Source organism: Dipodomys spectabilis, unplaced genomic scaffold (genome assembly GCF_019054845.1).
Source record: "Dipodomys spectabilis isolate Male_0828 unplaced genomic scaffold, ASM1905484v1 ptg000032l, whole genome shotgun sequence".
In the NCBI taxonomy this organism is placed as follows: domain Eukaryota; kingdom Metazoa; phylum Chordata; class Mammalia; order Rodentia; family Heteromyidae; genus Dipodomys; species Dipodomys spectabilis.
Genome location: NW_024870709.1, coordinates 33,670,347 through 33,698,129, shown reverse-complemented (window position 1 = coordinate 33,698,129; position 27,783 = coordinate 33,670,347). Strand labels below are relative to the sequence as shown.

At 38.1% G+C, this 27,783-nt stretch overlaps 1 protein-coding gene across 2 annotated transcripts in view; it reads right to left on the bottom strand.

Moving 5' to 3' along the window:
* Positions 1-8,399: 8,399 nt before the first annotated feature.
* The window catches only part of Atp6v1a (ATPase H+ transporting V1 subunit A), a 52,823-nt gene continuing 33,439 nt past the window's right edge, over positions 8,400-27,783 (bottom strand). For both annotated transcript variants that reach the window (XM_042676993.1, XM_042676995.1), the window contains exons 9-15: positions 20,968-21,090; positions 20,762-20,876; positions 20,014-20,077; positions 17,446-17,649; positions 15,122-15,216; positions 13,299-13,470; positions 8,400-10,043 (exon numbers count right to left, since the gene is read on the bottom strand). In XM_042676993.1, coding sequence (XP_042532927.1) covers positions 9,951-10,043; positions 13,299-13,470; positions 15,122-15,216; positions 17,446-17,649; positions 20,014-20,077; positions 20,762-20,876; positions 20,968-21,090 — 866 coding nt within the window. In that variant the 3' untranslated portion in view covers positions 8,400-9,950. The remainder of the gene's footprint in view (positions 10,044-13,298; positions 13,471-15,121; positions 15,217-17,445; positions 17,650-20,013; positions 20,078-20,761; positions 20,877-20,967; positions 21,091-27,783) is intronic.

Genomic DNA, 27,783 nt, shown 5'->3' with positions numbered 1-27,783 from the left:
ACTGCGCACGCGCGTCCCGGCGAGCGCGCCGCCCCCGCCCCTCCACACACTGCGGGCGGGGCGGGGTGGGGGGGGAGTCCAGGCGCGCGCCCCGGGCCCAGGTCTAGGGCGCGCTCCCGTCCGCAGGCCGTCCAAGTACCCCCACGGGTGTTGTCCGTGCTGCTTGCGCCCTCTGGCGGCAGTTGTGTCCCCATTTCTTTGGCCTACCTACCTCCTGAAGCCAGGTTTCTTTGCTAGCCTGAGGCCGCTCTGTATCTAGGCGTCTGAGCGTTACTTACCTCGCCACCTCCACTCGTGTGCTTACCATGAAATGCATACCCCGCTCCAAGGTTCGAGATTGCCAGTCATACACAGACGTATGACTGGGAAAGAGAAAAATGGCGCCTGCAGTGGAGACTGTGCATTGTGCTGTGTAAGGCCGGGCGAGTGGGTAAGCTGGGGCGGCCCAGGTCACTGGGGGAAGAGGTCAGGAAGGAAGCCAGGGATGGAGACAAAATCTATGAGGAAGAAGCAAAAGCCTTTCATACAAATAGGGTGCATGAACCATGCGCCGGGGGATGAATCCAAGGAGAGCTAATAAGAGGGACCGTTTACAATATGGTGAAATTTGTGCAATTTACATAATCACTTAATCTCAATGAAAAATAAAAAAGAGGAACAGTTTTATGAGATGAATTCCAAACCTAGAGCGTTAGGGGAAAGTGAAGAAGAGTGTAGACGTAATAGGAGAAGGGGGTTTCCCTCTGTGCCCAATGGTGCTTCCTAACAACCCCCCCCACCCCCCCAACCTGAGTGGTTGACAACAGGAAAATGATTCTTTCTTACTTTCTGCAGGTCAGGACTATAGGAGCAGCTCAAGTGGGCAGATTTGGGTACAGTGTCTCATGAAGTTGCCCCTGGGGCTCCAGTCTTCAGAAAGGCTAACTAAAGCTGGAAGGTCTACACTAAGATGTCTCACTTACATGGCTGGCGACAGGGTGGTGGCTCTGAGGGCGTCAGATCCTCCCCCATAGGCTTCTCCACAGGGCTTAGTGAGTCCTTCCTGTATAACAATGCCTTGGGTGATCCAAGAGACAATGGCAAAAGCCACAATGCCTTTTATGGCCTAACCTTGCAAGATACACCCTGTCACACTACATTCTGTTGGGGCCACACAGGCCCCTCTGATATACTGCAAAGCAGAGGCATTCTGAGAAAAAACTTAAGTGATGATGATGCTGAAGAGAAAAATCTCAATAGAATGGCGTCCTCAAGGGAAAACCAGATTTTAGAGCACACTGAAGAGAGATCTTAGGGAATTTTCAGACAACTTAGTGTACAGAGGACTTTATTAACATCTGAACTTGAATTCTATAGCATACCCAGGAAGGGGCTGAGAAGGTGGGAAGAGGATAGTCGTGGGGATATGACTTGAAGAAACCTGGTGTGCTATCAGGACACCTATGATTCTGGGGCCACCTATCCCACAGAAGCCCACAGACCAGCCTAGGGAGGAAGTATGCCACCATTTATTTCTCCTCTAAGTGAAAACTTTTCTAAAGTGTAATCCTCTTACATTTCATTTTAGAGTTTTAGGAGCTTCATTCTTACAAACTTTAAAAATACTGAGTATGGTTGCTTTCAATCCAGACTCTTAGAAAGTGCCACTATGACTTTGACCATATTTTCTAGTCTTGTTACTACATACATCTAATCTTGTCCCTTCCTGAAACCCACCAGAGTAAAATAGGAGTTGTAGGTACACAGAGAGGCCAAGGGGAGAGATAAGAGCAAGGGCATTTGTAAACTGTGGAATGTGACAGAGCCATTGAGAAAGTTCTCAGCTCAACCCTTGGAAAACTGAGAACCCACCTGACTTGTACCACACAGTCCTCAAAAGGCATGGGAAGTGCCAGAGGAAATGCTCATACCTTGGATGGTAGAGATTAGGAGGATACTGGTTCTAGGCTAGCCTGGGGGGGCGGGGGGGGGGGGGGGGGGGGGGGGGGGGGGGGAGACAGACTCCATCTCAACCAATAAAAAGTGGGCAGGGTGGCATGTGCCTGTCAACCCAACTGGGTTGGGAAGTGTAAAAAGGAGGATCAAAGTCCTGGGAAAGTTATTGGAAAAATAACAAGCAAAAGGGTGGGGAGTGTAGCTGAAGTTGTAAAGTACTTGCAAGGCAAGCACAAATTCCAGTACTGTTAAAAAAAAAAAAACCACAAAAAGTGGCAAAATCAAAACAACTGTAGAACTGGTGGGTAAATGAGGAGGGGAAGAGAAGAGTAGCTGAAACAGAGTATCCAGGTCAGAGGTATATGCGCAGTTCCATCCTATCACCTCAACTCCAGCTTGGTAAGCAATCGTATAATTGTCAGATGTATAGTATCTCACGTTTGTTTGTTTTCTATCACTGATCCTTAGTTTAGAAACAAGCTATTGAGAAAGTGCTTATTGAGAAATCAATGAAAACAAAAATGATACAGAAAACAGGAAATGGACATGGGAATCCCCAAGAGAATGATGATGTAGGTTTCACAATGACTGCTGGGGACTGCAAAAGTAAGGCAATTAGCTCTGCTTAGAGCAGACTCGGAAGACAAATGGCTAAGCACTGTCCTCCTCCAGATTCCTGTTGTCCTTTCCCTTCAGAATTCTAGCTGAAGGTAACACTTTGCCCATGAGCCAGGCTCAGATTTTGTTATTGTTTTTGCACTCAGCTAGTGAATTTTCCATTCTCATTCTCTGCTCTGCTGCTTCATCCCTTTGGGATGTGGAAGTAGCCACAGATTTAGAAGCAAAAATCAATCCATTCGGTCTTACCATACTTTTGCCAAACATCCAGTGTCCAGTCAGGTGTTCCAACTACAGTGAGCCCTAGCTTTCCAGGACAACTCAGGACTTTGCCTAAACAACACTCTCAGGCAGACTGAGGTTGGATAATGACCTCAGACTTTGAGCAGCTGAGTTTCTTCTGAGATCCTTCATGTGACAGTGACAATGTCCGCCCTCTTTATATAGGAAGAACGGTGCTACTTAACTTTTAAAAATTATTTTTGAATTAAAAATATATTTAGAAATGTCTATGTAAATGATACATCTATGAATTCCAGCAAGACACTGATGATCAAAAAAGCCACAGTAATGTCTAATGGTGGGGAGAGGATGGGTGTAAATGAAGAAGTACCCAAGAGGTTCAATTGTTTGGATTAATAAACTGAATAACAGATACACCGCATATAAATAATTGTGAAATTATTCACGTAAATACTATGTAATATAGTTTCCAGTAGACATAATATATACTTTTATTTTTTAAAGAAAATAAACTATTAACAAAAGTAATGGTCATTATATTTGCTGGTTCCAGAGCTTGAATTCATGGCCTTGTGCTTACATTGTCTTTTTTTTACTCACAGCTGGTGCTCTACCACCTGAATCATGCATATTTTACTAGTTAATCAGAGAGGGGCTCTTGTAGACTTTTCTGACTAGGCTAGCAGTGATCTTTTGATCTCTTGAATAGCTAGGATTAAAAAGTGAACCACAGGTATACAGCTTACTGATATCTCAATTTAAATATTGCATATTAATTATTAAATCATTGATGTTTGTTATGATTTGAATAGTCTCTACAAGATGAAAGTGGCTGGAATAGATTTACAATGTGATAAGAAGGAGCTAATAGGGAAAAAGAGGTTGAAAAGTTGGGTAGCCAGAGGTTAAAATTTCCTGGGATCTAGCAGAATGAGATCATTGGATAGAACAAACTTCAGAACTGGTAAATAAGATTCATGTGAAGTACAAGCTAGAGTTGGGGGAAAAGAGAAAAGCACAAGCTGAGAGAGCTATTAGATCCTTTAATAATAGATTTAGACTTCTGGATTCATGTTTCCTTAAACTGTGCATTATTTAAATCCATCTTGAGCCAATTTCTGAAATGGGATGCCTTATGCTGTCTCAAGTAGCCCTATGACCTATGGTGTTAAATAAACATACCTAAGGTGACCTGCCATCCTTCACTCCTCTACCTCTCCACCTCGAACACATCCAGAGACCTCTTAATTTTAACATTGCCATTTTAAGTAGAAAGGATATAAGCAAATACTGACCAACAATATTGATAGTATAATTAAATTCAGAGATCACTAAACATGTTACGGTAATGTTTTTCTTTATTCACATCTCTTCCTGGAAATTAGAGTCCAACAGGTTGAATCTATTCATTGAATCTAACATGTCACAAGAGTACTATTTAATAACATTCTCTAGTGAGATCATTAGCAATTTAGTGGTTATAATTTATGAGGGAAGTGTTGGTTCTGCCTACTAAAGAAAAAATGTGTTGTTTTATATTGCACCTTGATTATAACAGACCTTGGTGTGATTTATCGGTATGTTTGAATGTGTGTCTGTCCTGGATGAGTTTCACTGAATTTCTTGGACCTGTGAGCTTGTAAAAGCATGGCTCTAATCTCTACTAAATATTCATTATATTCTACAACGTTTCTCTCCTCTGGTTGGTGGGATTCAAGTTTTCTACTCTTCACAACAAACTTGGTGACGAAGTACAGAATAGAGATATCCAATATCCACCTTACCTTTTTAAACTCTATGATTTTATTGCACATGAAAGAGTCCTTAGCCATGCTACCCAATGTCTGACTTATACGTTAAAATATTTGGTGCTGAGGCCGAAATTTTCTTAATAGAGACCCAGAAACACAACAAAGAATGGTTAGACAAATGGGATTGCATGAAGTTGCAGAGCTTCTGCATGGCAAAGGACATAGCTAGCAAGATCAATAGAAAGTCCATGGATTGGTAGAAGATCTTCACTAGCCATACAAAGGACAAGGGTCTCATATCTAAAATGTACCTGGAACTCAAAAAATTAAATCCCCCAACAACAAATCCTCAAAGAAACAACTGCCCAATAAATAAGTGGGCTAAAGACTTAAAGAGAAACTTCTCTGAAGAGGAAATAAGAATGGCCAATAGACACATGAAGACATGCTCAACCTTTCTAGCCATAAAAGAAATGCAAATCAAAACAACATTGAGGTACCACCTCACCCCAGTTAGAATGGCGATAATCAAGAACTCTAATAACAACAGATGCTGGAGGGGATGTGGACAGAAGGAAACCTTACTGTATTGTTGATGGGAGTGTAAACTTGTTCAACCACTTTGGAAAGTAGTATGGAGGTTCCTCAAAAGACTCCACATAGAGTTCCCCTATGATCCAGCAATCCCACTTTTGGGCATTTACCCAAATGATCACAAACAAGACCATACTAAAGCTACCAGCACGACTATGTTTTTGCAGCATTATTTACCATAGCGAAGATATGGAACCAACCCAGATGCCCCTCAGTAGATGAATGGATCAAGAAAATGTGGTATATATATATATATATATATATATATATATATATATATATATCACACACACACACAATGGAATTCTATTCCTCCATCATAATGACATTGCCCCATTTGTTAGGAAATAGAAAGACTTGAAAAAAATTATACTAAGTGAAGCAAGCCAGGCCCAAAGAAACATAGGTCCCATGGTTTCCCTTATTTGCAATAACTAGTATATATCTTAGACAAGCAGAAAAGGTCAGATAAGATCATGTTAAGGGAAATGAACCCCAAGGACACAAGTGGTTTTTTTCTTTCTTGCTATTGTTTCTAATGTATTTATAAGGTAGCACATGATTTTTTTTTTGTTGCTTTGTACGTCTCTCCCCCATGGTCTAACTCCTGTTTTCAATGTATTTGATGTTGGTATAATTTGGGGAGTGGAAGGGAAAAAACAAATTGTTTAAATAGGGATACAGGTGGACCCATTGCAACAATGAGATGTACAAGACACCATGTTGAAAAACGAACTTTACAATTTAGGCGGTTGGGGAATGTAGTTGTAGAGATGGGAAGGAAGGGATGGTAGGGGGAAAACAAAGGCGTAGGCAGCAATGCTTGATAAGAAATGTACTCATTACCTTGCTCATGTGATTGCAACCCCTCTGTACAGTATTTTCACAATAAAAAGATAAAAAAAATTTGGTGCTAGATGACATTCAGGGCTTCTCACCTAACGCTGGGTGTTCCATCACTCAGCTATAAACCCAGCCCTCTGATGTAATGATTTTATTAATATCTGTGGGGTTTTGTTATTATTGTATTTTTGTTGGTGGTTGTGGTAGAGTCCATGTTGGCTATGAACTTGTTACCCATAGGCTCCCAAGTGCTGAGGATTACATGCATGTACTACCAGCCTTGTCTAAATATTTCAAATGTCTAGGTTATTATTCAGAAACATCAGTGTATGTGTGCGTTGGTGCTGCAGCTTAAGATTACAGTTCTGCTGGAGAGGCTTGTGCTCTTGCTTAGCTTTCTTCACTCATGGCTTGTCCTCTATCATTTGAGGCACATCTCCACTCTTCACTTTTTTTTCTGGTTAACTGTAGATAAATCCCAGATTATCTTTGATAATCTGAGGCTTTGATCCTCAGATCTCAGTCTCCTGAGTAGCTAGAATGATAGACGTGAGCCACAGGCACCCTGGCTTTTCATTTGCTTTTGAAGCCTCTCATGTTATGCAAAACATATTAAATATATTTGCTTGCTTTTTTTCAATAATCTGCCTTTAGCAATAGAGGCTGGGGGGTAGAAAAAAGATACTTTGCTCTCCTACAGATTAGAGAATAAAATCCACCTGTTGTGAACCTGACAATCATGTATATCCATCTACCTTTTCAATCCTTGAATGCTGATTCTTAAAAAATAAAAACTCACCTTCTCAATTTGAGAGGTGAGAAAACTAAAAAGTTAAAAGTTGATTGCCCAAAGTCACAGAGTGAGGAAGTAGCAGAGTTGAGATTTAGAAGTGGATAGTTAAGATTTGAAACTGGACAGTCTAATTTTGGAATTCATATTCTTACCCACCATGATATTTTGTTCCTTTTATTAAAGAGGAAAAGTGAGCAGGCTCAATAGATGTCCCTTGTACAGGCCACTAGTGAACTGACTACCTCCAATTGTGTATACTATTCCAATACAATCCATTTTATAGTTACATATTCTTTTGTTTCTGTTTCTCTAGAGAACTCTAGCTAATTTACCTAGTGACACTGGATAGATGTTGCTACATTGTGATAAACGAATCTGGCTTGCAAAATCATGAATTTGAAATACATTGTCCAAAAGGAAATGTACTCTTTGACTGACTTATGTAACTGTAACCTTTCTGTTTAACCAAGATTTTTTTAAAATTAAAATGAGTATCATTGATGTCCTTTAATTTAGAAGTTTTTTAGAAACTTTTTCACTTTAACTTATTATTCAGAATAAGAATCTATATATTTCTAAATCATGTGGGACATGATTGTAATTATATATGTCCATATATGATATATATATACAGGATACCATGAGAGCCCAATTCAAGTTCATAATCTTAAGTAACAACCTAGAAAGAAAAAAAAAGGACATGCTGAAATAGTAATACAAAATACTGTGACATATTTCCTAGTAGATCTTGCCCAATCCCCGAAAGAAAAATAATGTTAATTTAAATCCACTTTTTATTCTTTCATAGATTTTAATAATTATATGCAATGTTTAACATAAAGAGAGTGAAATTTCAAGAATAAGACTCAATATATATATACATATACATGTATATATGTATATGACTTCTAGTTTGTTCAGGATAGAAGGAAATTTCCAAAGGGTACAATGTATAAGATTTAACACTGGAAAAATACATACGAAACTTATTTAACTGGCTGCACTTAGGACCAGGCACAGCACAATCATACACTTTTTTAACTGCATAATCTTTTTAAAAGATTGCTGTAATTTTAACACATCCTTATTAAAGAAATACTATCAGTGAACAATCTGAAATTCTACAACATATAGGTGAAGGAAAACTTAACAGTGAATATCTGAGCATCTTTTCTCTAGCATCTTCACACTTGTACATCAACATTCTTCAAAGGAGTAAGAATCCACATCTCAAAATTAAGACAACAAAAACAAAAACTTGGTCAACTAGTTTCTTCAGATCATTCATTATGATCAAACTCCCAGTTTGCTGGTAGGGTTAACGCAATAATAGAAAGTTTTGGAACCTTTCTGATTTCTACTAGTCTTAGGGCGTCTGAGTTGGAAGCAAACTGATATGGCAGCACCATTAAGTCCACATCTCAAGTCATTGCATAATCCTTATTGGTCAACATTGTTGAAAGTTAAAAAAAAAAAGTTATATGGCAGAGTTATCTCCTGAATAGTAGACCACTGAGTGTAAAAACATGGATACTGCAAGCATTTACATAAAACTCCATCTGACTTAATCTACCCTTAACAGACCAAAAGAAATGCATTATCTGAAAACTTAAATAACAAACTGAGGCATAAAATAAATACTTTATTTATCCTATTACATATGCATATTGGAGATTGGTAGACTATTCATCCCTTTCCTCTCCCCTAAAAGAAAGCAATGGTGCTAACACTGTTGTTCAGGAAGAGTTCATGAGAAAGAGTTGCTCTCAGGGCTGTTCTGCAATGTGCCTTACTATGTAAATGCAGAAATTGCTTTTAAAACATATTCTTAAAAGAAGGATGAAATTCATCCTTTTGTTTTCAAATGACCTGGTTTCTATTATCAGTAGATGTTAAGAATTAATTCATCCCTATTACACAGAATGGAAAACTATTATGCTGTTATGGCCATAGGTATTTTGAGAAACCTGAGCTAGTGAATAAAAACCACATCAAAGTGATATTTTCTCCATTTGGTAAATTGATTGTTCAAAAATTCAGCAAGCCAAAAAACATGCAAACAAATGACTCAAGTCATTACTTAACAAAAACACAATACCACTCAGGCCCCAAGAATCACTTAGAGCCCAGCTGTTTTGTAAAAGATAACCAGCCATGGCTGGGTGCTGGCGACTTAAAACTGTGAGCCAGGAAGCTGAGATCTGATGATCATGGTTTGAAGCCGTCCCAGGGAGGAAAGTCTGTGACTCTTATCTCCATTTAGCTATACAAAAGGCAGACATAAAGGTGTTGCTCAAGTGGTAGATTACAAGCCCTAAAGACAAAAGCTCAAGGACAGCACCTAGGCCCTGCATTCAATCCCAGGACTTGCACTCAAAAAGAAAAAAGGCAATCAGCTTTTACTCACTACTACTGTGTTCCCTATGGCATTTTCCTGCTCACCACACTGGAATATAACCTTAGGAGCTTCGGCTTCTAAGATGTTTGAGGAAAAGAATGAGAATATGATGTGCATTAAATTTTTGATGATGGTTTCAAATGTAATATTAAAAAAACTTCCTAGCAATGCAGTATTTTATAGTCTTTGATACGGAGTTATTTCTAATGAAATGAAATATACTTTCATAGTTCCCAACAGTTCCCCATAAATATTCCTGATTTATACTGAGGAAGTAATGCATAACTGGAACATTAATCATACATGGTTTTAAAAGTAAATATTTCCTGCAAGTCAGTGACTGAGCAAAGCTGCACGTGCATAGAAACTGAGTCATTTCCCAATGTTCCTTTCAAAGGGCCTTCTATTCCAAATCCATTTCAAAGACACACATGCAGTAGGTTCTGTTTATAATTTAATGGAGATGAAGAAAAGGGCACATCTAGGAGAAGGAAGGTTGCCACTATACAAACAAGTTTACAGTATGTAGCTATTGTACGTCATATTTACTACATTCACCACTTCAGATAAGGGATCAGGGAGCCCCTCAAACACTGGAACAAAGGAATGTTTGTTTTATATCAGACTTGCCAAATAAACAGCAAAACAACTTGTAACATACATAGGCACTAATCTCAAAGCTGCACAAAAAAGAAGCCAAGGGCTTGAGCTGAGGAATTTAGGAAAATATACACGTATGAACTTGCTGAAGAAGAGGAAAGAAATCATCACAGTTCTAATCTTCCAGGCTACGGAATGCATTCTGCATGTCTTCAAGAAGTTGTGAATAGTCACTCTTGATCTTCATCTCTCCATCTTTCACTGGATCCTGAAAAAAGACATTAGAAATTCAATTTGCCTTTGGAAAATAATTTCAGGGCGTATCAACTTATTTATATCTAATATAAAATGAGGTACACAGGCAGGAGTCAAAAGTACCTCCATTCTCCTTCACAGGTAGGAATGTATAAATGGAGTTAAACCCCAACTGTACAGAAAAAAAAATTCCATTTTTATATTTTGCCTGCTAGCTATGTTCAATGACTAAACCTCAATAACGTGCAGGCAGCAGGTAAGTGTGACTAACTATGGTAACTGAGAATTCACTTAGTCACAGCACAATCAGTCAGTATTACTACATTCAGATGGAGAAGGAAAATCTGGAAAATAAAGCACCATACTTAAAATCCTTATGGAGGGCTGGGAATGTGGCTTAGTGGTGGAGTGCTTGCCTAGCATGCATGAAGCCCTGGGTTTGATTCCTCAGTACCACATACACAGAAAAGGCCAGAATGGTACTGTGGCTCAAGTGGTACAGAGCTAGCCTTGAGCAAAAGAAGCTCAGGGATAGTGCACAGACCCTGAGTTCAAGCCCCAGGACTAGCAAAAAAATCCTTATGGAAAGCAACTTGAGTAATATGTATAAAAGAGACTGTAAAATGTTTAAGCTCTCTACGAAAATGCTCAAAATCAACTACATATAGAATTACAGAATCATGCACACCAATAATTGGAAAGGTAACTGTCTAAGGATGAAAATGATTGCTTTCTAAAAAAAAAAAGAAAAAGAAAAAGATTGCTTTCTAGCCCAAGACAATGCTATAGAATATCGAATGACATTAAAAAATTTTTACGATGTTAATTTGATACAAAAACCTCAATAGGAAAAAAAGATTTCAACTTAAAAATACACTACCAGGTATATTTCTTAATTTTTTTTCCCTATGACTATGTAATTTTAAAGATAAAATTTAGGTCAAATTACACCTGATTTTTTTTCACTCTCTATCACAAGCATTTCTTCATATCCTTGAATATTGTTTTTAAAACAGACATCAATACTTTCATATTATCTTATGTACATGACATAATAAACCACTATCTCTGTTTATATTTTAAATGACATTTTGAACTTCAAGAAATAACCTTTTACACATATACACATTAAAAAATATGTATTTATCTTGGGCTGAGAAGGTGGCTCAGTGGTAGAGTGCTTGCCTTGCACTCATGAGGCCATGGGTTCAATTCCTCAGCACCACAAAAAAAAAAAAAAAAAAGACAGAAGTGGCACTGTGGCTCAAGTGGTAGAGCACTAGTCTTGAGCTAAAGAGCTGTGGGACAGTGCCCATGCCCAGAGTTCAAGCCCCACAACCAATGCCCCTCCCCCCAAATATATATATAGGTAGGTAGATAGGTAGGTAGATAGATAGATATCTAGATAGATAGGTTGGAGTGTACAGTTGAGTAGTAGAATACTTGCTTAGTATGCACAGGCAATTCCCACAACCATTAAAAAAAATCTGCTCATACATCTCAAAGTGAAATGACAAGACTCAAAGGTTAGGAATACTTAAAAATTTTTGAAACTATTTGAACAGATTTGTATTTTCAATCTAAAGAGTGAGTAAGCACACATACTATCCATATAAATTATTTTTAAAAATTTACACTATATAATACAATAGGTGACTAATAAATATACCTGATGTCATAAACTGTAAACAATGCAATCAACCCAACTGATTAAATATCTTAAAAATGTGTATGTGTGTGTGTGTGTGTGTGTGTGTGTGCACGTGTGTGCGTGTGTATTGGGGTGAACTCTGGGACTCAAGTTTGTAAACCATGCTTCCAGTCCAGCATTTTGCAGGTTAACTGGAAATACGTCTTTTAGACTCTTCTGTCTGGCCTGGCTTCAAACCCCAATCTTGTAATCTAAGCTTCCTGAGCAACTAGAATCAGGCTTGAGCCACCAATGCCCAACAGCCAATTTTTTCAGCAGTCTCATATATTTGGATTTTACTGTAATTTCACTTTATTTATTTTTCTTGGATATTTACAAAATAGTGAAAGATCATAAAAATGTTAAAAATAATGTACATCAGGTAGTTGTTTAAAAGAAGTCAACAGAGCAGACATCATTACAGAAGAATGCGGGCGCTATCATATTAGCATGTGAAGTAAAGTAATTACTGTTCAGCAATGAACTTAGCTCTAAATTGCCTATGCTAACACAAAAGAAAAAAATCATCAGCACTTATTTCAGACATGACATACTACAATTTTTATCATTGGAATTCTGCTTTTTTCCATTTTTAAAAATTAATTTTTAGCTGGGAAGATAGCTCAGTGGTAGAGTGCTTGCCTTGCGTGCATAAGGCCCTGGGCTCGATTCCTCAGCACCACATAAGCAGAAAAAGTCAGAAGTGGCACTGTGGCTCAAGTGGTAGAGCACTAGCCTTGAATTGAAGAGCTGAAGGACAGTGCGCAGGGCCTAGAGTTCAAGCCCCACAACCAACAAAATAAATATATAAATATAGCTAAATAAATAAATAAATAAATAGTTTTTATTAACTTTAAATAGCTACAGCAAGAGGTTTCTCAACTTAACGTCAATTTTTGTGTATAATGTCATCACTTCCAGAATTCTTTGCCTTCATCTATCCAACTTTACCCATTGCCTCAAATTTCCAAGTTCCATTTTCACATATGTACATTGAGTACTATGGCTGCATTTGTCTACCACTCCTCTCCCCATTCATCTGCCTTTTTCCTCTTAACCCCCAGCTGTCTCTGCTTCATTTTGTTACTGTTAATTTTTCAAAGGAGTTATACATGGAAATCCACCCCCACATATACTATACTGAAACTAACTTTGAGGCCTATTCTGGGTTCATACAACTTGAGCACATGTGAAAATAAACAAATTTTATACCCCAGGTTTGGGATGAAAGGAAAGGAAAGAAGGGGAAATAAGATGAGAAGAAGAGAAGAGAGGAGAGAAGAGGAGAGGAGAGAAGAAAAAGAGGAGAGGAGCAGACAGAAGAGGAGAGAAGGAGAGAGAACAGGAGAGCAGAGGAGAAGAGAGCAGAGGAGAAGAGAGCAGAGGAGAGGAGAGGAGAGGGAAGGGGAGGGGAGGGGAGGGGAGGGGAGAGGAGGGGAGGGGAGGGGAGGGGAGGGGAGAGGAGGGGAGGGGAGGAGAGGAGAAGGGGAGGAGAAGGAGAGAGAAGGAAGGGAAGGGAGGAGAGGGAGGAGAAAGTAGGGAGATTAACAAAAAAAAAGTCACAGTAGAAAACTCTACCTTGAATTTCATGGAGGAAAGTTTATAGAGGATCTCTCCCATGTGCTCACGGATAATGGACCATGTGATTTTGTTGTCACTCTGGGCAGTGGTTTCAACAGCTCTTCGGGCCATATCATAAAATGCAATCATGTTGGACAGCATCCCTACTGTCTTATAGAATGGGCAGAACCTAAAACAAAGGAAGATCAGATCAATTAGCAAAAATAATCTCCAACTGCAAAGTGAAAACAGTTTCATTATAAAAATCTGTAGCTACAAACTACCTGGGCACTAGCTTCTCTATTTAAATATACAAACTGCTTTTTTTTTTTTTTTGTCGGTCGTGGGGCTTGAACTCTGGGCCTGGGCGCTGTCCCTCAGCTCTTCAGCTCAAGGTGAGCGCTCTACCACTTGAGCTACAGCGCCACTTCCGGTTTTCTGGTGGTTTATTGGAGATAGGAGTCTCACGGTCTCTCCTGCCCGGGCTGGCTTTGAACCTCGATCCTCAGATCTCAGCCTCCTGAGTAGCTAGGATTACAGGCGTGAGCCACCAGCGCCCGGCTCAAACTGCTTTTATTTATGGGATGATACACAAAGAAGGAAAAAGAACAGTAGAAAACAGAAAAAACTACTTAAGTTTTGGGACAGACATATAGATGTAGAGAAACATACTATTTATTTTGAAGGTAATGACTATTTTTCCTCTGTTAAATCCATGGAACAAGAGGAACAGGATTGTTTTTGTTTTTAACAATGCAGTTAAATAATAACTTGAGTGGTAAAATAACTGAACTGTAAAGATCCCCTGTGATCCTAGGTTAAAGCATAACGAACAACTGGAAAGCAAGAAACTGCAGAATGTTAAAGTTAATAGTGACCCATTTTACATTTTACTTAATTTATTTTATTTTGTGCCAGTCCTGGGGCCTGACCTCAGGGCCTAGGCACTGCTTTACTACTTGAGTCGCAGCTCTATTTCCCACTTTTCTGGTGTTTAATTGGAGATAAGAGTCTTAAGGATCTTGTTGCCCAGGCTAGCTTCAAACCATGATTCTCAGCTCTTAGTCTCTGAGTAGCTAGCATTACAGGCATGAGTCATCAGTCCCCAGTCTCCTTTTGTTTAATGTGCTCATTTCCACTTATCTATACCTTTTAACAAACACATATATGAGAAAACACTGAATTTTATATACACCCCTGTTATATACCAATTTTTCCCTTGATTGACTTATCTTTATGTGGGAGTTTCAGTACCACTCCTAACATAGCGGAGTTCTGAGGCTTACCGACGTATTCACATATTGTTTGCTTGCCCCACATTCTGGTTAGTCTATTTTCTCTCTTCTTTTCAGTTCTTAGATGATGTAAAAAATGACTTGAGGGAAAAAAGCTAATGTAAGAAGAAAGGCTCAAATTCCCATTTAAAGGAAATGGGAACTATTTACAAGACATAGTTCATAGCATACCCAACAAGGACATTTAGAAAGAGACATGACTCTTGAGAAATGAGTCAGAAAAGCAGAACATAATTATTTAAGCAAGAAATAAAAGACATGGGCAATGGAAAGAAATTGCAAAAAAACTTTTTGAGGCAGGTAGTGATCACCATCCAGACTCTGAAAACAAAGCTATAATTTACTCTAATTATAGATGATTATATGTGTGAAGATAGCCATAACATAATAAATAAGCAAATCAAGACTAGGGGACATTTTAGATACAAAATAAGCCAATATAGAGTTAGGGCATGTCTGAAAAAGTTCTTAATGTATAGGCAGCTACTTTGTTAAAACACAACCAAAAAAATACTCAAATAAAAAATGAAAAGCAACATAGCTTACCTGTCATAGGGTGTATATCCATTTTGTTGTAGAAAGTCATCTTTGATAAGTTTTGCTACCTCCAAGGTGATTTTATCTGTTTCTGCTAAGGAAGCCTAGAATAGAAAAAAATGTATTTTTATAAATATACTCCATGATAAGAGACCAATGGTGACAACTACTCAATCATCTATTCAGCAAGGTAAAATCATATAATCAATACAAAATTACTTACCAATAAAATAACTTTATAACTTCTTTTTGACTATTCTGTGTGTGTGTGTGTGTGCTGATACTGGAGGTTAAAACTCAGGGCTAGGGTACTATCTCTCAATTTTTTTTGGTCAGTCGTGGGGCTTGAACTCAGGGCTTGGGTGCTTTCCCTGCACTCTTCAGCTCAAGGCAAGTGCCCTACCACTTGAATATCTCTCAATTTTTGTGGTCAAGACTGGCACTCCACCTCTTGAGCCATAACTCTGCTTCCAGCTTTTTGGAGATAAGCGTCTCCTGGACTTTTCTGCCCATGATGATTTTAAACCATGATCCTCAGATCTTAGCCTCCTGAGCAGCGAGTAGAATAATAGGTGTTAGTCACTGGCTGATTGTTCCTTTTTAAATGCAATAAAAAGTATGTAATAGGGACTCGGAATTGGCATAGTGGCAGAGTGCTTGCCTAGCACGCACAAAGCCCTGGATTCGATTCCTCAAATGTAAGCAGAAAAAAGCCAGAAGTGGCACTGTGGCTCAAGTGGTAGAGTGCGAGCCTGGAGCACAGAGAAGCTCAGGGACAGAGCCCAGGCCTTAGGTTTAAGGCCCAGGACTGGCAAAAAAAAAAAGTATGTAACATAAAATTGATCATTTTAACAATTTGTAAGAGTATAGCTCAGTAGAATTAAGTACATTCACACACTGTTGCCAAACATTTCGGAACTTTTCCTACTTGTAAATCTGAAACATTATGCTCATACACGGTGATTTCCTTTTCCCCCTTCCCTGCAGATATTGGTAGCCACCATCCTACTTTGTTTCTTTGACTTTTATTACTTTAGATACCTCATGTAAGTGTAAATACATAGTATTTATGTTTTTGTGACTGCCTCATTTCACTCAGCATAATGTCCTCAAGACTGATTTATACTGTAGCAGTGCCATGATTTTTTTTTTCCTTTGAAAGGCTAACTAAGGCTGACTCATGTTTGTAAATACTAGCTACTCATGAGGCTGAGATTTGAGGATTGCAGTTTGAAGCCAGCTCAGACAGAAAGTCTGTGAGACTCTCATCTTTAGCTAAGCAACAAAAAGCTGGAAGCAGAGCTATGGCTCAAGTGGTAGAATGCTAGCTTTGAGCTAACAAGTTCAGGGACACTGCCCAGGCACTGACTGAGTTTAAATCCTAGGATAACATTATAAAAAAAAATTGAACAAGGGCTGAACATGCTGACATATTCCTGTAATCCTAGTTGTGCAGGAAAGATACAGGTAAGAGGACTGCAATCCAAAGCAGGCCCTAGGTAAAAATGCAAGACCCTATCTAAAAAATAACTAAAGCAGGAAAGAGCTGGGGTCATGGCTCACGTGGTATAATGCTAGCCTAGCAAACATGAGGCCCTGAGTTCAAACTCCAGCACTTATCAAATAAACAAACAAAAAGGCTGAATAATATCCTACTGTTTGAATATGTGTTTGCCCATCACTTGTAGATGTACAAACTGATATGGTTCTTTAAAAAGATACTTTTTCACGTCTTGGTTTGTTTTTGTTCTCAAGGTCAGCACTCTACCACTTGAGTGACAGCTCTATTTCTAGCTTAATTGAAGATAAGTCACAAGAACTTTCCTGCCCTGGCTGGCTTCAAACCAGTCTTCAGATCTCAGCCTCCTGAGTAGCTAGGATTATAGAAGTGAGCCACCAAAGGTTCGCATTTTTTTAATATGGCATGAATGATGAAATATATGTATATTATAGGTAAGTATACTTACTTATACACAAGCTATAAGTCTTTCAACTACCCTATCAGCCTTAAGAGATAATAGCACAGTTACTAGAATCACCAACCAAGATTATTTCTTGGCAGTAAGAAAAATTTTCAAATCCAGTTAATTACCTGCACTCTTATAAGTGTTCACCTATAATAAATCCAGGACCATGGATTTATTTTAAGTACTATGAATAACTAGACAATTTAATTAGTTTTTAAAAAATATTTGGTATTTATGTTTTCAAAAATTAAGCTTATTAAGTAGTAAGTTTGCAAAACTCTGCACATTCATGGTTTAACTTGTCTTTTATAATGTTTTACTGTAACCTACAGATTACTGTAACCTCCAGGACATTTAACAACTCACCTTTCCCACAAGCTGTACAATTTCTGCCAGGTCTTCTTCTTCCTGCAGAATTTCCTTTGCTTTGGTCCTGAGAGGAACAAACTCTGTGAAGTGTTTGTCGTAGTACTCATCCAAGGCACGCATGTATTTGCTGTAGCTGATGAGCCAATTGACAGAGGGGAAATGCTTACGCTGAGCTAGTTTCTTATCTAAGCCCCAGAACACCTGATTAAAAAACAAACAAAATTGTTTTTCTTGAAAAGTTTTAAAAAGTATTGCAGTATATTTGTGGGCCCCACATGTGCAATTTTAAACTTAACCTTTTAATTTTTTAAAAATTAACTTTAGTTGTTGTACAAAGGGGTTTCAATCCAACATGTCAATTCATGAGTACAATGTACCTTGAAATTTTATTTTATTTTTAGTATAAGCCATATGTGATTCAAACAGAATACAAGGCTGGGAATGTGGGTTAATGGTAGAGTGCTTGCCTAGCATGCATGAAGCCCTGGGTTTGACTCTTCAGTACCAATAAACAGAAAAAGCCGTAAGTGGTGCTGTGGCTCAAGTGATAGAGCGCTAGCCTTGAGCAGAAACAGCTCAGGAACAGTGCCCAGACCCTGAGTTCAAGGCCTAGGACTGGTAAAAATAAAAATAAAAAATAGAATACAACTTGAATAAAACTTTAATTAAAAATTTAATCCTCATAGGACTCTAGGCATTCACACACAAATAATCAGACTAATGGAGGATACTCTTAAAAGAAGAATGCAAAGGTGTAATCTATCTGAACATTTAAAATACTATTTATTAAAACAAACTCCAGAAAATGGAAACATGATATTTGTTATTGTTGGGGGTGGTGTTTGTTTTCGCTTTGGAATTTTTTTCTGTTGGGGGGAGTTTAAGGAATGGGGTGCAGAAAGGGAGGGAAGAAAGGTGAAGAATGCAATCATGTTGTTTTATACACTATGTGGAAATGGCTTATATAACTTGTGGGCAGGGATGGGAAGGGTGAAACTGAGGAAAAGTAATGGGAGGGGTGATACTGTCCAAAAGAAAAAAAAAAAAGAATTCATTACCTGATTTATGAAATGGTAACCCCTCTATATAACTATATCCACTACTTTTTTACAAAAATTTTACTGCAAAGATGCTGTACAGGGGTATTACAGTTAGATGCGTACATCACTTGTCAATCATCGATACCCCTTCCCTTGTTGTTGTCCCGCTATCCCTTCCCTCCCCCACCTCCCACACTGCCCCCCCCCACCTGAAGTCCATTTCCAATATACTGTCCTGTGGGTACCATTGTTGTAATGAGTCATCCTGGGTCCTTGTTTCATCGTTTTGTTATTCCCTTTCCCCTCCCCAGATTAGATAAGCATATATACAAGATGCAAGGTACCAAAATCAAAATGTAACCTCTCATTTTCAGGGTAAGTAACACCTACAAATCAAATTCAAATTTTATCTTAATTTTCTTAGTGGCTGTCACATTTGATAGTAAAAGAAAACTTGACTATTTTAAGATTATTATAAGACAGTATACATAGAAGAACTAGAAAAAGTTTTCTGAGATGGAACAGACATTTCAGTGTGTGATGAAACACCTCTAAAAGTTCTGATTAAATTCAGCTCTGATCATTAAGGACCAATCCAGGCCAAACATTAACAGATACAAATTTTAAGTATACTTAACTTTGTTCCCCCTTTCCACAATTTAAAACTCAAAATTTTAGCAAGTGTTAAAGACTTTAACAGCTTTAACAGTTGTAAATTCAGCCTTTGACATACCATTTGATACTGTTAGAAATATAGGTAAATATTCTGTCCCATAGGAATTACATATGTGAGTATACACTAATGAACATCTCTTCTTTTTTTTAAGTACAGCTCTAATTCACACACGTCTTTTATCAAAGCTTCTTATAATGGCCACATTAGCTAGCTATCCACTAAACTAATGTCTTGTCACAAGGAAGCAACTGCATAGTAGAAACTACATTTCCTAGCCTTGCTATCATTTGGGAATAGATAAAAGAATGAGTAGAATGATTGTTACTTTTGAGCCCCAGGATCAAGGAGCGGATGTGCCTTCTGCATGCATGCCAGCCAGATGGAGACTGCCTGGCCAAGTGACAACGCAGCCACAGCATGGGAGGAGCCCTAAGCTTCAAAAATGACTGATTCAAAAGTTACTTTCTGATAATATCATCTGCTTTGGACCACGCTGTGAGTAGAAACCTCTAAATTTTTTGCTATAATACTGTAATGGGCATATCCACTTCTATTCTAGCTTAAATGGTAACACAATTCTAACCTTAATAAAAATGTGTTACCTGCCATGTATCACATTAACATGTCATATACACGTTAAGTTTATGGTAAAGCCTGTTGAAGACCAAGGCAAAAAACAGAGAATATTAAAAGCTCTCAGTGTTAATGATGTTCCTAAAATACACTTTGCCACTGCCTATTCTTTGGGTGTAAAATTAAATATTTCATGATGATTTGGCTACTATTAGAACACCTGGGAAGGCAGAGGGAGAAAGGCTCAGAAGATGGCTATACAAGGCACAGACATACCTGAACAATACCAAGAGTAGCAGATGTTACCGGATCTGAAAAATCACCACCAGGTGGAGAAACCCTAAATGAAAATAAATACACATTAATTTAAAACACATGAAAATAGCTTACTAATACAAACATCTGAATTCAGAGCTTCATGCTTGTGAGGCAGGTACATTACTCTTGAGTTAAAGCCTGTCTTTTTTGCCTTAGTTATTTTTTAGATAGTGTCTCACTTTTTTTTTTTTTTAATCTGAGGCTAGCCCTTACTTCAGTCCTTCTACTTATGCCTCCTGTGTAGCAGGGTGTGCACCACCAAACCTAGCAAAGAGGAAAACGATAGGATACCTTCCAATATAATAAATAAGAAAAAATTTTAAAAGTATAATAAGCTTTATCAAGTAGATAAAGCATAAAGGAAGGAAAAGCTCTAAGAACCAAGTATGAGCTTTATGCAGTGAATCTGTTTTTCCCATGACACAAATCTCACCTTAACATATCTAACTTTGTAGGGTAGCCTAAGTGGTTCTGCTTAAAAACCACTGCTCCCAGATGAAGAATATTTTCTCTTTAGGTAACTTGTTTCTTTTGATAAGCAAACTATATGAGCGGGATATATCAGTGCAAGCCTATAATTCTATCATTCAGGAGGCAGAAGCAGGAGGATTGCAAGTCCCAGCCTAACCTGGGCTACCCACAAGCTCCTATTTTCAGAAAAAAAGAATTTTTTAAAGAGAGAAAAGTAAATGGTTTGAATGCTTACGCTCCTACAATGCTGACACTCCCTTCTCTCTCAGGATTTCCAAGACATTTCACTCTGCCTGCTCGCTCATAAAAAGAGGCCAGCCGGGCACCAAGATATGCAGGATAGCCACTGTCTAAAAGAGGAAAAAAAAATTTGAAGGGTGTCCTAAATAAGCTCCTAAAATACTATCAGTGGCTTATAAGATAAACAATACAAAGAAATACCTGCAGGCATTTCAGCTAGGCGACCAGAGATTTCTCTAAGGGCCTCAGCCCATCTAGAGGTAGAGTCAGCCATCATACTGACGTGGTAGCCCATGTCACGGAAATATTCTGATAGTGTAATTCCTAAATTGGGAAGAATATTGCAAGTTACACAACGTCAGAAATCCTTGAAAGATAAGTGTTTAACCTTAAGAAAACTTTAAAGCATAAGTGCAGGAGATAGCCTGCTAGCTAGTCATTTTCCAAATCTCTTCTTTCTCTTCTTCTAAGCACACAGCTTAACACTACTTCCTAGTATTCACTATTTTAGATATGGCCATGTAACTAATCTCTAGCTAATGGAATGTAAATAAAAAATAATTTATTTCATGACAATGCAAGCAACACACCCTTCTATACTCTTTCTTCTAGACTACAAGATAGAGATAATCCCCAAAAGTAGTTGTTACTTTTGTTGTTGTTGTTGGTCATGGGACTTGAACTCGGTCTGGGCGCTGTCCCTCATCTCTTCAGCTCAAGATGAGTGCTCTAACGCCTGAGCCATAGCACCATTTCTGGTTTTCAGGTGGTTAATTGGAGATAAGAGTCTCATGGACTTTCCTACCTGGGCTGGCTTTGAACCATGATTCTGAGATCTCAGACTCCAGAATAGCTAGGATTAGAGGTGTGAGCCACTGGCGCCCAGCCCCAAAAGCTCTTGAAACCATGTATTGAAAGCTTAAGAGCTCAGAATGAGAGAGTTGAGTTCCTTGACCATCTGAAATAAACATCTATGGTAGAGGACAATTACTTTGTTTAGAATTATTTGATGCTATAGCCTATAATATCCTAATATGAGTTTTAAAAACCAGGAAAACATTTGTTTGCAAGTCTTTGTTGAAATAATTAATTAAAATTAATTTCCAAGCATAGTTTGATTGCCTAGATACATATATTTATACTCAAAAAAATTCAGCCAGAGCTGGGCGCCGGTGGCTCACGCCTGTAATCCTAGCTACTCAGGAGGCTGAGATCTGAGGATTGTTGTTCAAAGCCAGCCTGGGAAGGAAAAACTGTGAAACTCTTATCTCCAATAAACCACCAGAAAACCGGAAGTGGCACGGTGGCTCAAGTGGGAGAGTGCTAGCCTTGAGCTAAGGAGCTGCGGGGCAGCGCTCAGGCCCAGAGTTCAAGCCTCATAACCACCACCACCACCACCACCACCAAATTCAGCCAGGAGCAGTGGCTCACACCTATAATACTAGCTGTTCAGGAGGTAAAGCACTGAGGATTGAGGTTCAAAGCCAACCTGGGTAGACAAATTTACAAGTCTTATCTCCAATTAACCAAAAAAAGGCTGAAAATGGAGGCATGATTCAAGTGCTAGTGTACTAGCCATCAGAAAAAAAAGCTGAGCAAGAGCAAGAGACCCTAAGTTCAAGCCTCAGTACTGGCACACACAAATAAAAAATGTTAACGAAAATATATCATATAGATTTTAACACTAACAAAAAAAAAAATCTTAAAGCAGCCTATTTGTCTCGGAAGAACCTTAATTTCTTAGGGGGGAGGGAAGGAGAAGTATTTTTAAAACTCATCTTCCAAGGTATATGAGTTCTAAGATCTCCTATCCATCTATGCTTTCAATTTTCCTAGATTTGATTATTCTATCCTCCAAACTCTTTTTTTTTTTTTTTTGTACTGCAAAAGAAACTTTTTTGTGCCAAGGCACCTATATCACAAGTATAAACAAAGCATATTAACTGATATAGTCTTCATAGAGATAATGTCAATATAATGGGTAAAACATCCAACTGACAGACCTATTACAAGTGGACCATACTTATTCTGCTTTATAATTACTAAATGTGAGTACTTGGAAGTCAAAATTTTAGATATGCCCTAGGGGCAAAAAGGAGACTGAATTTAATCAAATAAAAATGTGCCAGGCACATGTTCTCTCTGATATGTAGAAATCAGATCTAAAATACATGGGGATACCATAAATTATCCAGGATTCTAGATATTCACACATAGATCAAAAGATGATACTCTTAGGAGAGAAACACAAAGAAGCAATGCCTATGTGCCTTACACAGACACACACACACACACACACACACACACACACACACACACACGATTATTCTGTCTTCTTTATGTATGGTGTATTCACGTGTATATCTTCAGGAGAGTGGGGGGAAGGCACAGAGCTCGAGGGAAAAAGGGTAAAAAAGTACAGCAGTGGAGCTCACTGGACACTGAAGAAAGTCAACTATCCAACTCCTGGGTGGAGACAGGAGGGAGGAACTGAGAGAGAGAGTGAGGGAAAAGAAGACACTATATGAAAGGAAATGTACTCATTACCTGACTCATGTAATTGTAATCCCCCTGTACATCACCCTTATAATAACAATAAAGTAAAAATTTAAAACTCAATGTCATGTACACATAAAAAATAACCGAAAAGGAATTTTGAATAGCTAAAAGAAAACATGCCAAGAACTCAAGGATGAAGGGGATATCATATGCCAGTTGAATTAGGTTATTTCCTTTGAAATTTATATGTTTATAAAAGTTAAGATTTTTAACTTCTACTTTTTATTTATTTATTTTGCTGGTCCTAGGGCCTGGGGGCTGAGCCTTTTTGTACTAAAGGCTAGTGTTCTACAACTTGAGTCATAGCACCACTTCAAGCCTTTTCTGAGTAGTGTACTGGAGATAAAAGTCTCACAGATTTTTCTGCCCTGAATAGCTAGGATTACAAGCACCCAGCTTTTAACTTTTCAGCTTTTTAGTTTCAAAAGTTTGCTGGTCTAGCCAGGCGCCAGTGGCTCATGCTCTGTAATCCTAGCTACTCAGGAGGCTGAGATCTGAGGATCACGGTTCAAAGCCAGCCCAGGCAGAAAAGTAGTTTAAGAGACGCTTATCTCCAATTAACCACCAGAAAACTGAAAGTGGAGCTGTGGCTCAAGTGGTAGAGTGCTTGCCTTGAGCTGAAGAACTCAGGGACAGCACCTAGACCCAGAGTTCAAGCCCCATGACACACACACACACACACACACACACACACACACACACACACACACACACACACACACACACACACACACACACACTTGCTGCTCTGCTTAGTTGGCAGAATGGAGTATTAATTTTTAACTAAGGTCTAGATGTATAAGAAATAAAATGACAGTTGACGTAAACAGGTAAAAATCTAATTAAATTTCAACTGACTAAAAAAACAACATACACATCTTCCTTCAGTCCATTCTGTTTACCCAGTACTTCCTTAAATGTCTCATAGAACACTTAGTTCCACAAGATATTCTGCAAATAAAACTGGAAATTACTTCCAGTTGGATCTTCTTCACAGTGTCATAATCAACATAGCATGAGACTCTCATAAAGATCCTAGACCAGTGAAGGAGCATAAAGTACCAATTTTGGCTGGGCACTGTTGGCTTATGCCTGTAACCCTAGCTACTCAGGAGGCTGAGATCTGAGAATCACAGTTCAATGCCAGCCTGGGCAGGAAAATTCTTGAGACTCTTATCTCCGATTAACTACCAGAAAACCAGATGTGGTACTGTGGCTCAAAGAGGTGGAGCTCTAGCCTTGACCAAAAAGAGGTCAGGGACAGCACCCAGGCCCGAGTTCAAGCCCCACAACTAACAACAACAATAACAAAAAAGCACCAATATGGCTCAATGTTTTCCAAATTGTTTGACTCTACAACCTTTCATAATTACTTACAGAACTAAGGTTTATATCTCTTGGAACTCACTGGTTTTAACAAATAGAACTATCAATATAGTCCTATTGTTCTCAAGCTACTTTTCTCCACTTGTTTCAATAACATTATAAAAAATTATTTTAAAAATATATATTTGTATTATATACACAAGGATGCATATGTATAATTTTAAGGAAGTGAAGGTTATTAATTCAGGTAAATCATAAGTTACCCAGTGCTTCTTGACCTCTTTGAATTGTACTTAAAAGTACTTTCTCTGTCTGTCAGTCTCTCTCTCTCCCACACACAGTTGTTACTGATATAAATGTGAACATATAATCATAATAATCAGCTATAGTTTTTAATAGGTGAAAACATTAATTGAGCATAGCTTCTTGTTATAGAAGTAAGAAATGGGAGAGTAAAAAATTTTCCCTTCATCAAGATGTCTATTCCAAATGAAGAGGCGAAATGGAAGAGAAAGGAGGATAGTGCATCAAGAAATCAGTGTATATCCTACAAAATTAAGAAAAATAAGGAAAGGGGTGGGTTGCCAGGGATGGGTGAGAATGCTGAAAGGGTGACATCGATCAAGGTGTATTGTATTCATAAACTGCTGAGTAGAATGGCAACTCCTTTAGACAACCACTTAAAGATTAAAAAAAAATAATAATTAAAATATGTCTACTTACTCTTTCCTTAAACTAGAACTTTAATGATAGCAAATCACAGGCTCATAAAGTTTATAATATCTTCAGTTAAACAAGAGTTGGGAAATGGAGGAAAAAAATGCTAGACAAATACCAAATCACATCAGGTGCCACAGCCAGGATGTGTCCTTTACTTCGTGGCATTAGGCTGCTGTTAGGTATGGTGTTAAACTGGAGACCCCAGAAGCAATAAACATGTTAACATTGGAGTCTGAATGTAGACTTGGGAAAATGCATGCAAACTGGAACTGTTTTTTTTTTTTTTTTTAGAAAGGATTACCTAAGTGCTCTGTGTTTATAGTAATTCAATCAAGTAGAAATGTATATGGAAAAAAAAAAAAGTCTAGCACTGGTAAAGATGTAATCTCTTTTGAAGGGTTATCAGAACTGAAAATCTGCATGAACACAGGAATCTACGTTAACATTAAAGAAATTTTAGTTATAAAGATGTGTAAAGTAAAAATCATTCAAAATATAGAAAAAGTGGTGTTAAAACCATGCATGAAGATGTTTTAATGATACATTGTTTGTGACAGCAAAAAACTGGAATCCAAGCATCCACCAAAGTGATTTTTGTATAGCTAAATCTATACAAAGGAACACTGTGCAGTCCTTTAAAAGAATAAGGTAAATTTCATATCTTAAAATGGTAGATGACTAAAGTACTTTCACCTTTTCATAAAAGTTATTCTCCAATGAGGAGAACAAGAAACAAAGAAATATAAGCTCATTTGTCAACAACTGTGAGATAACTGGGTGCAGCTGGTACATGTTGTTAATCCCAGGTGGAAGCAGGAAGGTTCTGAATACACCCAGAGACTTCATCTCAAAACACACAAAACAACAAAAAACATGGAGGACACATTTAGCTACACTATAAAATAATGAGGAAAACCATTTAAATGACAAAAACCAAGCACTAAGAATTCATCTGAGTTAAGCCTCAAATCAGGCATCTGTAAACTAGGAGACATATCCCAAGGAACAAAACCAAGGATCCTTTGTTTGGAACACTGGAAAGAACTAGACAGCTAGTGGTAAGGGTTCCTTGGACACAATCTGGCACCTGGGAGAACAGGGAGATGGAGGTGAACAAAACACAAGAAGGCACTCCCTGTTTTTAATACATGAAATGTGGGTGAGGTAAAGAGAAAGAATTCATTGTGAATAGCCTTACAGTTACTGACTTCTTTCAGCAAGAGACAAAGTATGTTGTAACAAACATCATGTTACCATGAATTCCTGCTACCATAAACAGTCATGCACAGCCCCCTCTATCTTCTCAAAGATTAGTAAGAGTACTAATAAATCTCATTATAGGATATCAAAAAAAGGGTTAAAATGACAGAGAAAGAACCTCTTCCAAAGAACAGATGAAAATTGTGACCAGAGTTAATTTAAAAAAGAAAACCTAGAGTTGAGTGTGATGGCACACACCTATAATTCTACCACTTAAAAGGCTAAGGTAACTTCAAGGCTCGATACACAGCAAAACTGTATCTCAACAACAATGACACCAACAACCACCACCCCTTAAGAATGTATCCTGCCATAAGATAAAATCTCAAAGAATATCCAGCAGGATAAAAAAAGAGATGTTTTCTAAGTGGAACTCAACAAATGGCCAGAAAAAAATTAAGCTATTACAAAAACGAAGGCATCATTAGAAGCAACACAAAGAATAAACACCATTATCCTGTGTATGGACAAAAGGCTAAGTAAAAAGGATTGAAGAGGGAAGACACATTTGGAAGCAAATAAAAGAGATCCTATATGCACAGTTGGCAGTTTAAAAAGACAGCTAGAAGCTGGTGGCTTACACCTATAATCCTACCTACTCAGGAGGTAAGATCCATGGATCACAACTTGAAGCCAGCCCAGGCCAAAAGGTCCATGAGACTATTATCTCTAATTAACCACTCAAATACAATTCTTTTGAAATAAAAGACATAAAAGCCAGATGCTGGTGGCTTACACCTGTAATCCTAAACTATTCATGAGGCTAAAATTTGAAATCATAGTTTGAAACCAGGCAAGGCAGACAAATATGACAGCTGGAAGTGAAGGTGTGGCTACCAATCTTGAGTATAAAAGCTAATAAACAAGAGCTCAAGGCCCTAGGATTGGAACAAACAAACACATTCATGGACTGAAAGAATACAATACATATCTTAGAAAAAAAATTATCAGTGCTGAGATATATTCCAATCAAGACTTCAGTTAAAGAGAAATCCCTTTTGGCAAAAAGAAAAAAAACCACTTCTACAAGGAAAAAAGGCTAGTGTTCAAGGGAAGAAATGGTGGTCCAAGAATTTTTGTACTGAGCAACATTTCATAGGCATTATTACCATTTCACTTCAGAAATGAAAGTACATTATTTTGGTACTATAG